At 41.3% G+C, this 14,475-nt stretch overlaps 1 protein-coding gene across 3 annotated transcripts in view; it reads right to left on the bottom strand.

Moving 5' to 3' along the window:
* Nucleotides 1-14,475, bottom strand: part of ARID5B (AT-rich interaction domain 5B) — a 178,767-nt gene that overhangs the window by 25,273 nt on the left and 139,019 nt on the right. For all 3 annotated transcript variants that reach the window (XM_077894648.1, XM_077894650.1, XM_077894649.1), the window contains 3 exons: nt 12,327-12,531; nt 10,320-10,372; nt 785-882 (listed from right to left, as the gene is read on the bottom strand). In XM_077894648.1, coding sequence (XP_077750774.1) covers nt 785-882; nt 10,320-10,372; nt 12,327-12,531 — 356 coding nt within the window. The remainder of the gene's footprint in view (nt 1-784; nt 883-10,319; nt 10,373-12,326; nt 12,532-14,475) is intronic.

Genomic DNA, 14,475 nt, shown 5'->3' with positions numbered 1-14,475 from the left:
GGGAAAGACCAGGGATAAAGAAGTTGGCGCGACCTTAACAAATCAAGTATGGAGTGGGAGCACAGAGCAAGGATAATGCATGAATTTGCTAGCAGATCTGCACTGTTGTGGGCAACAACAGTCCTAGTGCAAAGAGGAAACACTCCTGTGGATACAACCGTCATAGTAGCTAATTCGGCATTACTTCTTGTTTGCATGATCATTACCTTCTGAGAGAAGCTGAAACTGTTAGAAAATGGAACCACGCAAAGCTTGGCAAGAAAGGATTTTCTTGGTCAAAAGCAGAGCCGTAGAAGAAAAGATACCAAGATGGCAAAAAAACAATGGATCTTATCTGGGGCCAATTTCCTTATTAAAGAAATGCTTACTTTTCAATATTAATACATTCAACATTAATACATTTCAATGTCAATACGGTTACATGGCAACCTCCTAGTAACACTGCAGACTTATGATTGCCAGAAGCTGAAGGTTCTTGTAGTAAATGAACCTATGGAGAACACACTGAGTAATCCAGGCTTGTGGGGGGTGGGGAGGTATTGTCAAATAGGTGATCACAGGATAAAACCAAACAGAAAAAAACATCTAATTTTAGCCCCTGTAACTAGAGAAAGCCATGTCCCCTAAAAAATCACAAGGCGGTATGCAAGGTAAAATGCCAGAGGATATTTTCTATTTCCAGAAAGGTCCTTTAGACTTCCCCTTATCTTATCCTTCACCAGACGCCTCTTCCAATGAACACACTTTTAATTAAGCAACGGCTTTCCAAGAAAGGGCTTCTTACCTTTCATAATGTCTGCGGGTGCAAGTGGCGGCGCTGGTGCTCCCAGGATTACCGCCTAATTCATCATAAATATGTTTCCATTGTCGGCGGGCTGTTATCTGAAAAAATGGCAATGGGAAATTCAATCTTGCATCATAAGAGGTTCACAGTGCCAGGACTCAATACATATGCAACAGGCAGAAAAGGACAGTCTGTTCTGGAAACCCAGAGACACAGAAGTCCAAAGGAGGGTATGGGGAGACTTGGGGTTTCACAGTGGGATCTCTTTCGTGGTACTTTTCTTTACAATAAACATAGAATTCTGCTTTGGGCTCTATATTTTGTCACCCTTAGAGCATTTCACCTAAGGCATCTCCCTAGATATTTTATGCAGCTCTTTCCCCTCAAGGACCCAAACTCATACTCTGATCCTTTAGGTCATGTGATAAAGCACCCCATAAAGTAAGATTTCAGCTAAAGTGTCAGTTTAAAATAATCAGAATTAACACTGGTTGTATAAGGGGCGGGGAACTGGGTGGCCAAGATTATAGAAAAAGAGAGAGGCTTTTCACCAAGCTTCCTCTTGTATCTTCTGATTTTTGACCTATGTGATGCGTTGACTACTTTAAACACTAAATAAGATTACTACATAAGTTAATTAAATTGATCAAATTGCTTATGGAATTTGCAGTCATCTCCGGGATACTTTTATGCCAGCTCCTCTAACCACCAAGACAAAACCAAAATCTGAAACTGTGTCCGTTGCAACCTGTTTACTTTTATTCACTTAGGTCAGCAAAACGGGTTATCCATCAAATCCTACGAAACCAAACAAATTCCAAAGGGAAAACACAAGCTACGTCTACTGTGGCGCTGGGTGAATAAAACCGGGCAGCTTGCAAAACTACCGAGAGGCACATTATGGTCCTGTTTAATTTCTTTCTTTAATTTTACTTTTGTACATAAATTAAGATTTTACAAAATAACAGATGCATGATCTGGCAAATGATGAATTTGGGGAAACCACGTCATCTACTACATCCGAGCGAGTCTAGCATTTCCTTGAAACCAGGAGACAGAGCACAGTCTGAGGTCCTTGTGAACCTTTCTAAACAGAGTTACAGGAAAACTCTGTTAATGGAATGTGCAGGGGGCAGGGCGTGGCAGGGGTGCCAGTGGCACTGGCTGCAATCAGAGCACCAGGCTTCTTTTGAAATAGCCCCGCAGAGCTGCCAGCGGAGTTCACTTACGGGCTAAAGGCATTAATCCGAGAGAAAAAAAAAAATCTCAACTTGTAAACAGGGGCTCTGTCAACTGTAATCTAACGAGGAGGGGAGGGGTGGCTAAATATTATAGGGTAAATGGCACCTTTTCCATTTCAAATAAAACCCCCTTTATTTCTATAAGCCCTTCTCAACCTCCAGACAATGGGAGGTTTGCATTGTTCAATTTCCCACGAAGCGTTCTTGAACCGATTTGTTTCAATAGTTCTCTCTAGACAGAACCACGTCTTACATCTACTGGCAGGTATGACTAGAAATAAAATCTTCCTTTATTTAGAGCTTGGCTTAGATTATAATAAATGGTTTCAAACCCCTTTCAAAACACTCAAAATACATATTTTAGTAATTATTTTATATTTAAATACAAGCTCCCTCCGATCTTTCAAATAATATGCTTTCAGGCTGGTCTATTCAAGATTTGTGTCAAGGAAGAAGCGAAACAGGATCCCCTCCCACGTGTCTATGTTATTCCTCAAAGCCCTTAGAACATTGAGGCCCCTTGAACACACCTCCGTATTTCCCTCCCTCAGATGATGTGTGTGCACCCTGGCGTGCCTGGAATGGTCAGGAAATAGCCTATGTATGTCCCTACATGCACTTCAGAGGAAATCACCACTCTTGTCATCTTTGTATCTCTTCCGTGCACTCTATTTCATATTTTATAAAGTATTTTCACATGCATGGTATCATTTCATCCTCCCATCAACCCGAGGTAGATTATAGGAATCTTGTCAGAGATGAAGGAAGTAAGACACAGAGAGGTTGCACACCTTGCTCAAGGACACACAGCAGTAGAATGGCCATGTCAGGACTCACACCAATGTCTTATGTCCCAAGAGCAGACTTTTTTTCATACATCAAAACAACCTCCCCACCAGAATGAGCTGGTGAATGGTCCACGTGTATAGCAGGGTGATAATACAGAATCTGGGGATCGTGTGCTTCACGTGAGGCAGAGGACTGTGGAAATCATAGCTTCTGCTATAAGTTCTCAATTTTGAGCTGTGGGTCTCTTACTAGTGGGGAAATAGCACAGCGACAAGGTCAGCAAGAATCTAAGGGGGTTAGGTTAACAGTGCTCTGAAAGTTTACTTGCATCCAGCAAAACTATGGCTCCTTCTACCCTGACCACTTGTGTATCTTGTTAGAACAGAGGTTCTCTATTATGTTCACCACTGAATCACAATCACTCTCAATTATATTCAAATCCATCCATTCACTTGACCATTTATTCACCAAACATTTCTTTAACACCTCCTACGTGTTGGGTGATATGCTAGCATCTGGGAAGCAACAGTGAAAACCAGACCCAACATCCAACATGACCACATCCTAGCATGTGGGGTTGAGGTGGGGGAGGGATACCGTAGACAAAGGACCACACATATAACCAAATAATAAAGGTTGTGAAAAATGTAATGAACAGAGACCACTGATGATGGGATACTTAATGTGTGGAAACTGACCGCGCCCCACTCCTATACCCTATCATCTAGACTAGGAAGTAGTATCCTAGTCAACACTTGCCTTTCACAGAAATGACAAAATTCTTTAAGAACAAATAATGAATTATCAAAAGGAGGGGAAAAAATCTTCCTTACTCTAGGACTGAAACTATGGCAGCAGGGGGCCAGCATCAAGGATTACTTGGCAATAGTAAGCCATGTACGGTTGGCGAGGGGTCTGCGATAACCCTTGCTAGCAGTTTCTGGTGTTTAAATACAGTTTTTACCAGTGAGGGTTCATCTGGAGCAAAGACAAGGGCCAGGCCTTCCAGGAAGTGGTCCCTGTTTACTGAACTTCCACTGGCCAGCCTGGATGAATCAGGCCATTTTGAGATATTTTCTTTCCACAGGAAAGTCATAAAATGTGCTCTTTCCAACTGCTAAACGCTTTTATGCTTTTAAGTACACAATTCTCCTGGGTACACATCTCCATTTTTTGTGTCCAGATGCGCTTTTAATTCAAGTGCTATCCACAGGCTGCAAGGCAAGAAACATCTAAATCCTCCCGTGGTCCAAACCCACAGTGGGTCCGAGAGTCCAAAAGGAGAAAGGAAAGGCACAAGAGTTGCTCCTGGCCCAGCTACTGGGCATTGTGCTCTCACCTGTACAAGTGTGCCTCCTGAACTAGTATGCTTTCATCATGCCCAAGCGTGCATTTGCTTAGGTTTTTTATTCTGCTGTCCAGAATGTGCGTTATCTTTAAAACCCCAATTGGGAAAACCCAATGTCTACCTAGTAGTCGCTAGCCCTCCGGTTCCGCTCAGGTGGAAAGTCTGATCTAGCCACGGGGTGAGTTTGACTAACTGTCATTAAGCCGGAGACTCCTGGTCATGTTCGTGTTTCAATTTGACCTTCTGTTATTTTAGGTTTTTAAGGATACGAAGAACTCTGGCTCTTTGTTTCCTAAAGAAAATGGCCAAATTCATTCAAGCAATGATCTCTCTCGGGTTGTGCTTCCCCTGTCATCTCCTTCAAGATCTTCACTGAAATGATAGGGATTCATGACAATCAACCCATCACCTACTGCCTGCTATTTTAGGGCACTGTGCCAGGTACAGAGGCATGGAGGGAGCAAGTAGAGGATGGAGGGTTGAGGGTGGGGAGATACTATAAAAAAGAAAGAGAAGTTACTACTTTCAATGGTTCATAATTTAGCAGGAAGCATGATCCCATATGACTAATCACAAAGCAAGAGAAAAAACTGAGCAGACCACACCCAAGGAAAGCAAATCAATCTCATGCATGGAGACCTCATCTCACTTTGAAGACACTTGTCAGTTATTCCTTTCCCTGGTGTGAGTAAGACCCAAGAAACTTAGTGAAAAGCACTCATACCCATTATGCTTGTGTATGTTCATTGCTTCTAAATATAGTGGTTTTCAAATCACTCTTTGGAAGCCAGTTTTAGAGGTGGCCTGAAACTAACCTCCACACCGCGGCCAAGAAAACGGGTCCAGGGGGTGGGAAAGAAATCTGTCTTGTCTATAGTTTACTTGATGAAACTATCCTGGTCCTTAAAAAAAAAAAAAAAAAATTGGAAAACTATTTTAACCCAAGACATGGCCTTGGAGCCTTGCATTCTTTACCTTTGAGGTTGCAGGGATGAAATAATCTTAGAATTTTTGTGGCCTGGTTAGGAAACGGCAATCAGGAACCTTGCAGGACTTTAGTGTGTCTATGGCTTAAGAATGTAGCAGATGTGAAGTCAAAAGGAACATTTGCCTGCATACAGTGTTGCCCAGGCTGCTCTGAGAAACAGCCTCTTTCTCGGGACACCTTGAGGGCGGACTGAATTCAAGGAAGATGACTTTTTTTTCCTGGTAGTACTCCAGGAACTGGAGCCTTTCAAAACTACATGACATCATCTTTGGCCTCGAGAATTCTGAATTAAGCAAGAGGCTTTGTCCGTCCAGTTTACTAGGGTTAGATTCAGAGGATGTCTCGAAATGATGTCAAAGCCAGAATCTGGTGTCAAAGCCTAATCCTTCCAGCAAAGAGACATGTGACTTCTTCCTCTAGATGAGAAATAATGGTCCTATCTCATCCGTGGAGAGAGATGGAGCTGCTAACTGGGCATTCTTGGAAGGCACCGCTTGCGTGGTCCTCTGCCTCTAGAACAAGGTTTTCTCAAGACCCATTTCCCTACTCTACCTTCTTTCCAAATATTGCCTCTGGTTCACCAGCACATGGTTACCCAAATGGAAATCACGTTAGCAAACCACCCTCAACACGCTGCATCCTGGTAATACCCCAAGCTACTCTTCAAGCTGTAATTGCTTCACCAGACACTAGAGTGAAGACCTTGCCCGCTGCTCAATGCAGCTTTATCCCATTCTCCCTCAGCAACTGCAGGTGACCTACACTCTAAAATGCTTGGAAGGAGAAGTTGGATGTATGATTGTAGAGGAAGGATCTTCACTGCCAGCCAGTCAAAATGCCAGGATATTATTTTTTTAGGGAATCAAATCCATTTAAGCCCTGTAGGATCTCTAAACCTAAGGATGCAGAGACACAAATTCAATCCAGCAAAGGCAGAGGAGGCCAAGAGAACTGAATATAGTCATTAGTCAAATGCTTATAAAGGCTTAAAATAAAACCTCTGCTCCTCTTTTTTTGTTGTTGTTGTTTTAATTCAATTTGAGGGTTGTGAAGGGCTGCAATGAAATAATCCATAATCCACAATTCAAACCAGAAGGTTTGGAATAGTTTATAACCACAAACAAAAACAAGCCAATTAAGATGGCCTCTTTTTAAAACCAGAAGGAATTCCAGAGAGATGTCTTTATCCAATCACAAGTTAACAGCAGAAGAAATACATCTACACATTTTCAACTTGCAAGGTTTTACTATGACTGAATGTTTTCATCATGCAGCCCTCTCGACCCATCTCCTAGGTTCACACATTTTTCTCAAGAATCTGATAATCTCAGCTAGTAGTCAGTGTGCCTGGTAAGGTTCGGGGTAGGTACAAAGAACCGACTGAAAGGTAGGCTATTAGTGGCTTTTCCCAAAATATCACCCCAAAGAGGGAGAAGGCATTGTAGACACCTAGGAGACTTCTGGGGGTGGAAGGACAGAGAAGGGTCATTTAATGCATCTCTTTCCTCCCAGTGTTGCTACAGAGGTAATGGCAATGGTGCACAAACATTCTCTGCAAGTCAGAATCCGAAGAAGCCCACAACGACACCTTGTGACTCATTTCACCTCGCTGTGCCTCAGTTTCCTGATTTGTAAAATGAGGGTATGGACTGGAGCAGGGTAAATACAAGGCCAATTTGCAAAACAAGAAAAGGTTTCAATGCTATGCTTTCCCGCATTCAAAATGAAAATGGCTTATCGAGTCCCAACTTAGTTGGATTACCGCTTCACCAAATGGAAAAACCTTCATTGGAAATTCTGTGCTGCTTCGGAACCAAAGAAAGGGTAATATTCTGGTGGGCTTCTTTAGTAATAGCGTGAAGACAACTTTCTAATCTTTGATGCTTGACTTAGATGGGTCTACACCGTGAAGCAAGGAGCCACGAGGGCCAGTGGTCACTGCTACCACTAGCTTTGAATTGACATCACCCGGAGTGCTGGGAAAACAGGATTCTTGGGTTCTTAGGCCCAGGGCCCACCGCAGAGTTAATATCTCAGGGTGGACGTCTACACAGCTCTGAATACTACAAAGTTCCCCTCTGAAAATCTGAGCCCTAGTTCTTGAGTAGCCTTTGGGAACCACGGATCTAGAAGATTCCAAGATCTCTTTTGAGCTCTAATGACAAATCTGCACTTGCTTCTGATATCAGATAATCGCATAGATAAATGTCTTTCAATAACCCAGTGATACAACTTAAGCCCTTGGACGGGATCTTATTCATACACCTGCTGGACCGACTTCAAAATCGAATCCTCAGTGAACATCTCATTTCATTTATTGGTCAACATATACCAATAGAAAAATGTATCCTGTACTTGGGGGATTCAAAAGCTTCCAGTAGCACGGGAGTGGCAAACTTCCCTGCCCATAGGGACAGCAAGATCATATGGAGCATTAAGGAGATAAAAAGGAAAGGGAAGAGAGAAGGAAGGGAGGGAGGGAGGGAGGAAAAATCTGACCAACCGACCAACCGGCTTCAGCCAGTTCATGACCTTGGATGTAGATTTTATAGCGAACAGAGAAATATGTTTTCTAAGTAGATTCCCTGCCTCAGAGGAGATGAAAACGTTGGAGGTGAGGAATGGCAGGGGCCCAACGAACAATGAGGGAGTTGATGGGTAAATAGGGAGAGGAGGAGGGAAGCAGCTTTTCCAGGGGTTGCCAGTCCTCTCTGTGGCTTGGCTGGAGAGGCCTGCAGCTCATACATCAGCAGATGGGGAGCAGATGCGATCCAGTCTCCCACATGCCCCCATCCCAGCCTCTCTCCACTTGGCTCCACCTACACCCAGTGAAGGCAGAACAAGTGGCAAAACGTAACTTAGCTTGTTATCAATCTCCTATACGCCACTCGTCCCCCACCCCCACCCCCACCCCCAGCCAGACTACAGAATAATTCCAGGGGCTACCAACCAAAAAGCTCCTCTCACAGGGCTCCATCCTCTCTGGACCCCCCTTTGAGGTCACTTGTCCCAGCCACCTAGTCACCCACTTTAAGTTACTCAAACTCTCTATGTCCAACATCATTCTACCTCCACATCTGATTTCTCCATCTGGCTTTCTCTTCCTGGAAGGCCATGATCATTCCTATCTAGATTCCATCTATTCTCCAAAATTCTGCTCAGATGGCACGAGAGCCACAAGTCCTCCTTCCCTCATTTCTAAATGAAGTAGTACTTTCCCTGATCACGGAACGGATCTTTTTCTACCTTGTCTCTTAATTATAATCCCTGCCTCTCCTGGACAGCAAGCAACCAGAACCACTGGCTTAGATATTATTGCGTCCTCCAGAGCGTCCCACACAATGCCTCGAACACATAAGACGTACTAAATGTGTGTTCAGGTGATCTGCTGATTGCGAGGTCATTTGTTATTTCTACTCCTTCAACAAAAGAAAAAAAAAACTATTATGGGTTCAGAATACTGAAAATGCCCTGAAACTTATCAGAAGTTTCTTTTGTGCATTCTACACCCACTTGCTGTTGCATGGGGGGAAAACAGATCCTTGTGAAGATACAGAGGATACAAAGAAGCAGGAAAAACGGATTCTGTGAAATTTGTTGGCACTCTCCCTATCAGTAGACAACAATACATTTCTGGGTTTAAAAAAAGACATTTCATAATATTGTACAGTATCATGTAACTTATCTGCAGTCCATACAAATGTGCATTCCTATTCTTAATATCAAGCGTTAGACTTAAAAAATCTAGGCTAGGGGGCTGACTCCTGCAGCCATGAGACTAGCTCTGAATAAGTTATCTTTTTCACATGGACAAAAGCTAGAATTAGCTTAAGGTTTTGCAAAAGTATGAAGCCACCATGGCAAGAAGTCAATCTCTCTGTCTTATCAACAGATCCAACCAAGTGAAAAATTATGTTATTTATTTTTACCCAGGGTACTTGATAAAACAAGTATTTAAGTAAATTCATGTCTCTGAAACACACATTTTATAGTGCTTCATATGAGCTTTATATTGCTTTATATACGGGTATGTATATCCCAGGTCTTACACAAACATTTTACACCCACATTTACTCACATCTTAGAGTTCTGAGTCAGAATTCATAGCAGGTATCTCTAAAGTAAATACCAGATTATCTGAATCACTTCATGCTAGCCATCTTTTCCCATTCCAAACCCCTGACATCAAACCATTATATTAGTTTGTGGAACAATATGCTATATCTGGCAAGAAACACTGGTTATTATGGTGGGGCTAAAATGAATTTCATTTTCTTGACTTTGTGTCTCATACTGTCATTTTACTGTGATATAAAGATATCCCAGGTTACTTTGTGAGGAAAGAAAAAAATAATTTCTTATTCAATTGCAGAAGAGACTGCACAACTTAATCTGATCATTGTGTGGAGGAGAAAATATTTCCAATGACGACATCTTCCTATGTCAATTGATTTTATTACAGATTTCATCTCTGCGTGCTATATTAATACAGCTCTTTCTTCTTCTTTCAAGATTTTAATCTTAGTTTGTTGCTCTAACATTTTATTGGTTCAAAATACATGCTGTAAAACCCGTGGCCATCAAATTTTCCTGTGGGCTAAAAATAAGCCATTCCTGTCAGTTAGAATTAGCTGATAAAGAGTGTCAGAGCCTGTTCTGAATAAGTTTGATAACTTCCTGTTTATGCGGCACTGACCCTTGTCTAATAAAGCTTCCTTGCCCTAGAATAAGAGAAGATTCTGCTGCATTCTATTCCTTAATGGCCAATACTGATTACTTTTGAAAGCCTTTAATACATTTCCCATATTAGACATGAACAGATGTCAGGTATGTTGCCAAGGGAAATTTCTTTTATGCAATCTTGGCTTGTTGTACAATAATAGCCCTTTCTCAACATGGGAAAAAATTACAGACCCAACTAATTTCCCTGACAGGGGAGAGTTACATATGTTTTCCACTTGTAGTTTTTATGACAAGTTTACAATTTTGCCAAACCTGGAACTAATTGGGATCATTTCCAAAAGCGGCCCAATAAACCCCCAAAAGTGTGGAGCCATTTGAGAAGGCAGTCAGTGATGGTTTGCTTTTACATTTTCTCCATTTTGGTCAAAGAAGGGGTGGGGGAGTTAGATTGCAAAATTATTTCATTTAAGTTGCTTAAACACTTACTGTTTCATATCCTCCCAGTTTTTGAGCAGCTTGAAACATAGTCCAAAGGTTAACTGTTAGAGGGACAATAAGTATTTAGATAAGCATTGCATTAACATACTTCCAAGAAATGTCAATTAAAACATTTTGTTTTGTTTTGTTTTCAATGAGAAAGAGAAAAAAAAAAATGCAAAAACAAAACTAGTACCCCAGAGAGCTAAGTTCTTAGGAAACAATTTGCCAAAGGGCATTTGACAACAGGATATATTATTACCACTTAAAATATTTCTTAAGAAACAGTCACAAATACGGAAATGGTTCTACTTTGGGGATAAAGGATAACACAGCTTTAGTCATGTTGCCATCAGCAGACCCAGAGAAGCTAAGTTACAGCGTCCTTGGGAAAAGTGTGAGATTTCAAAATTAGGGTTGGTCTTGTTCAACCCTTAGAAAGAAGCCATTGATTAAAGGGTACTATATAATGCTTCCTTCAGATAAGAATTTACCATAATCAATAAATAACAGCCACTTTAATACACGATTACCTTTCTAGTAGAAATGTCTGATGGCAGCACTATATTAAGAACTCATACCGTATTTCACTAACACATGGTGCCTTTGTAACAAGTAGGAAAACACATATTTTACCCTTGAAGTAGTAGTGATAAAACAGATCAAAGGGAAGGAAGATACTCATTCAGTAAGGGTTGAGTCCTGAGTCCACTTAGTCTCCTCCTCACTTGCCTGTGTGATATTTCGAATATATACCTTTTTCGAACAGATTTCTCTTTGTGGGGCTTGCATACATTTATGCTGTTAAACAACTCAGCCAAATTGCTAGCAATCCTGCTCATTTGTCCCAAATACTATGGAATGGGACTGCTATGGCTTTGACTCTTTTACAAGAGGGGAAAGTTGAATTTCAAGTAATTCCTTGGTAAGGGAAATGAAGAATAAAATTAAAATTAAAAGAAAAAAAAAAGGCTCTTTGACACAACATGTTGGAAAAGCCTCATTGAACCTTGCACTATTTCAAAGCTATCAAGAGCCCTGCCTCGGCCTTGATTTAATCTGAACCAATGCATAATGCAACAAAGCTGTTCATAGTACATTAATTTTACTTCTATTTCAAGCAACCAGTTTTCAGACAAACATTGTAATCATTCGTAGTTATATAAGTTTATAATGGCTGTGAGGGTTCTCTTGCAATCAGTGCCAATTGCTATTAGGTATGTAAATTGTTATGTAAAACATACAGGTTTGACATTCTTCATCAAAATGACACATGGTTTTAATCTAGGAAGATACGTTTGGAGAAAATACTATTTCAAGCCAGGGGCTCATTGCTTTGTGTGCTACAAAATCCAGACAGAGGCAAAATATATATTCGGTTGTGAAATCAGGGCTGGATCTGGGTTTCTTCTCTTTTTCTATGGAATTCTGCTCAGCTGTGAGTTTCCTTTTCTACTTAAAAATGTATTATGATGCTTAAGTGTCTACATCAAAGTAATCCAAAATTGGGCTTTCGGTTCCCATCTGTGTATTTCGGGTTTCCTGTGAAGTCAGGTTTTTGTTATCTCTTCACAAATTTGGGGCCTAGGAAATACGTTTTTGCTTTCTGGTTGTTTTGTCCACCTTTAAATGTCTTCCTCTTGAAAGCTGCCTTTTTTGCAGGCAACATCTGTGTCTGATAAAGCTACGTCATATTATTATCTCAGAAGAAAGGCGTTGCAGACACTCAAGATTGACAAAACAGAAAATGAGAAACTTTCAACATGTCTATTTCCAGTCATAATCAGTGGATTCAAGCCTATAAATATCTCACTGCAACTGCCCCAGTAGGGAACAATGTAGCGGGAAGGGGCAGGGAGAAAAATCCGTGGCCTGGATGATTTGTAGATATAGTATAAACAGAGAGAGCATCATCCCCACATTAGGATTTCAACATAACCCTGAGTCAATTTTTTTCCCCACTTTAAAGAATCTGAGCAGTTTTGATATTTCAGAAATGAAAACAAGCATACTTACTCTGTTTAAAACCTAAATAGGGTATTCGTTCTATTGGCGTCTTCCTTTCTTTCATGTATTTATAGAGTGCCACCAGGAAGGCCTGCTCATCTGCTCTGCACTCTTCACCAATGGCAACCTTTGGTTTCTCTTCATTTGAGACTTTTTTACAGTTATTATGGTTATTCTTCGGCTTGGACAAGGCTGACCTGGCCTCACATTTCACCTGGAAGTGGGGGAAAAATATGCCACATCAAATCAAGTACAGCCTCGGAACGCTTACAGACACAGCCAGTGACAGCTTGCACAGTGTGGGAAGGGTGAACCAGTAAATAACCTTGCCCTGAAGTAGCTTTTTAGCGGCAACACTGAATACCATTGGGTGGTGACTTTTCTGTGAAGGGCCGGGTAGTAAATATTGCAGGATTTAGGGCCAGATAATCTCTGTTGCAGACACTCAGCTAGCATAGAAGCAGTCACAGACATGTAATGGAATGGGTATGGCTGTGTTCCAATAAAACTTTATTTATAGAAACAGGTGGTGAGGGGGCCATGGTTTGCCAAATTTTCCAGCCTCTGTTAGAGTCCTTACAAGCATGTTGATGTGAAACCAGAAACAGTGTTGGGATCTGGTGGTACCATTCCGTTGCTTTTTTGTCCACATTCATTTTCCCAAGGGCCGCCACCTGTTAAGGTCATTGGATGAAACCCTGTCTTCTTAATGAAGAGTCCCATACTTTGCACTTTGTATCAACATGAAAGAAAGTTTATTTCTTCATAGTAAACTTAGCTTGTTGCTACTATTTCCAGCAACCTGAAAAAACACATGTCAATGCCAGAGGATGTTGGCCTCAGGAATAACAGCAAGATCTGTCACGTGACGGTGATGCCCAGATACCCCCTCAGAAGGAAACAAAAGATTCCACTCCTTAACGAGGGCTCCTGGCTCTTCAGTCAGCTCTGAGAACGTAATAGAAGATCTAAACTTGCCACAAAGGAAAGAGTAGAGGTCAGCTAAAAACCCATGGAGACTAAAGTGGAAAGCACCATAATTAAAAAACTAATGGCGGCCACTGTGCCAGATGTCATTCCTCCACACTCTAGGCGAATGTGGGCCTCGAAAAACTGAGTGGCTAACCCAATGTTCCCTCCTCACTGCCATGTTCTACAAGAGGCCTTTGATGGTTGTTAAATATAACGCCAAGTTGCTGAGCTATTTTAATTGTAAAAGGGGGAAGTACAAAGGGTCAGACTTTTGAGTTCAAGTGCGCCCATGGGGAATGTGTACATTCCGATATTCTTTACATCTCCGTATCTAACATCGGAGAGAAGAGGGCAAGCGCTGGGGAAATGTTATGAATAAAAATGTCCCACATATTCGACATTGTTTTCCATTTCAGATTTTGACCGCTCTTTCTCTTTCCCTTCGGCGTCTCCTTCCCAGGCCTTAAGAATATAAAAGGCTATGCTTATTTATAAAAGGGAATTGTATCCTCCTGCAAGGGCTTTCTTTAACCTCTTTTCTCAAGTGAACATGCGAGGTTAATATCTTTAGACTGGTTCTGGAAAAAATAAAACTTCCTGTACAACTCATTCAACTGGAGCCTCTAGACTCTAGATAAGATTTTAATTTTTTAAGGGGGTATTAGAAATGGTACTAAAACACTTTTCCATGTAGAATTTTTACTGACGATATTTTCAAACTTTGGTACTTTGTCTCATTATATTAAGGTGAACATCCTGTGAAACTTTATGTCGTCATCATTTCTCACTGCCAAATTTTAGACTGAGCCTCAAGTTCTGATGAAATCTCTAATTGAATGGCTTTTTGAAATCATAAAATCATTCCAGTTTTAATCTGTATTGCCCCTGGCCTTCTGTGAGTGCTTATGATGTAGCCAGGCTCCGTTCTCAGCACTTTTTGAGGTATTATCTCGTCTTCTGTCCACAAGCTAGTGAGGCCTGTGATTATTCTTGTGTTAGAGATGAGGACACTGAGGCACACAGGGGATGGGTGACAGCAATAGGATCATGTCCAAGTTAGTAAGTGATGAGCTTGGGATCTGAACCCAGGTGGTCTCACTCTTGGGCTTCTGGGATTAAACACTATAATTTACTGATACTCATTAAAAAAAAATGGAATCGATAGTCAAAACACACTTCCAATTAA

Source organism: Canis aureus, chromosome 4 (genome assembly GCF_053574225.1).
Source record: "Canis aureus isolate CA01 chromosome 4, VMU_Caureus_v.1.0, whole genome shotgun sequence".
Classification (NCBI taxonomy): domain Eukaryota; kingdom Metazoa; phylum Chordata; class Mammalia; order Carnivora; family Canidae; genus Canis; species Canis aureus.
Note: the sequence above shows the minus strand (reverse complement) of the source record. Positions and strands in the feature narration are given on the sequence as shown.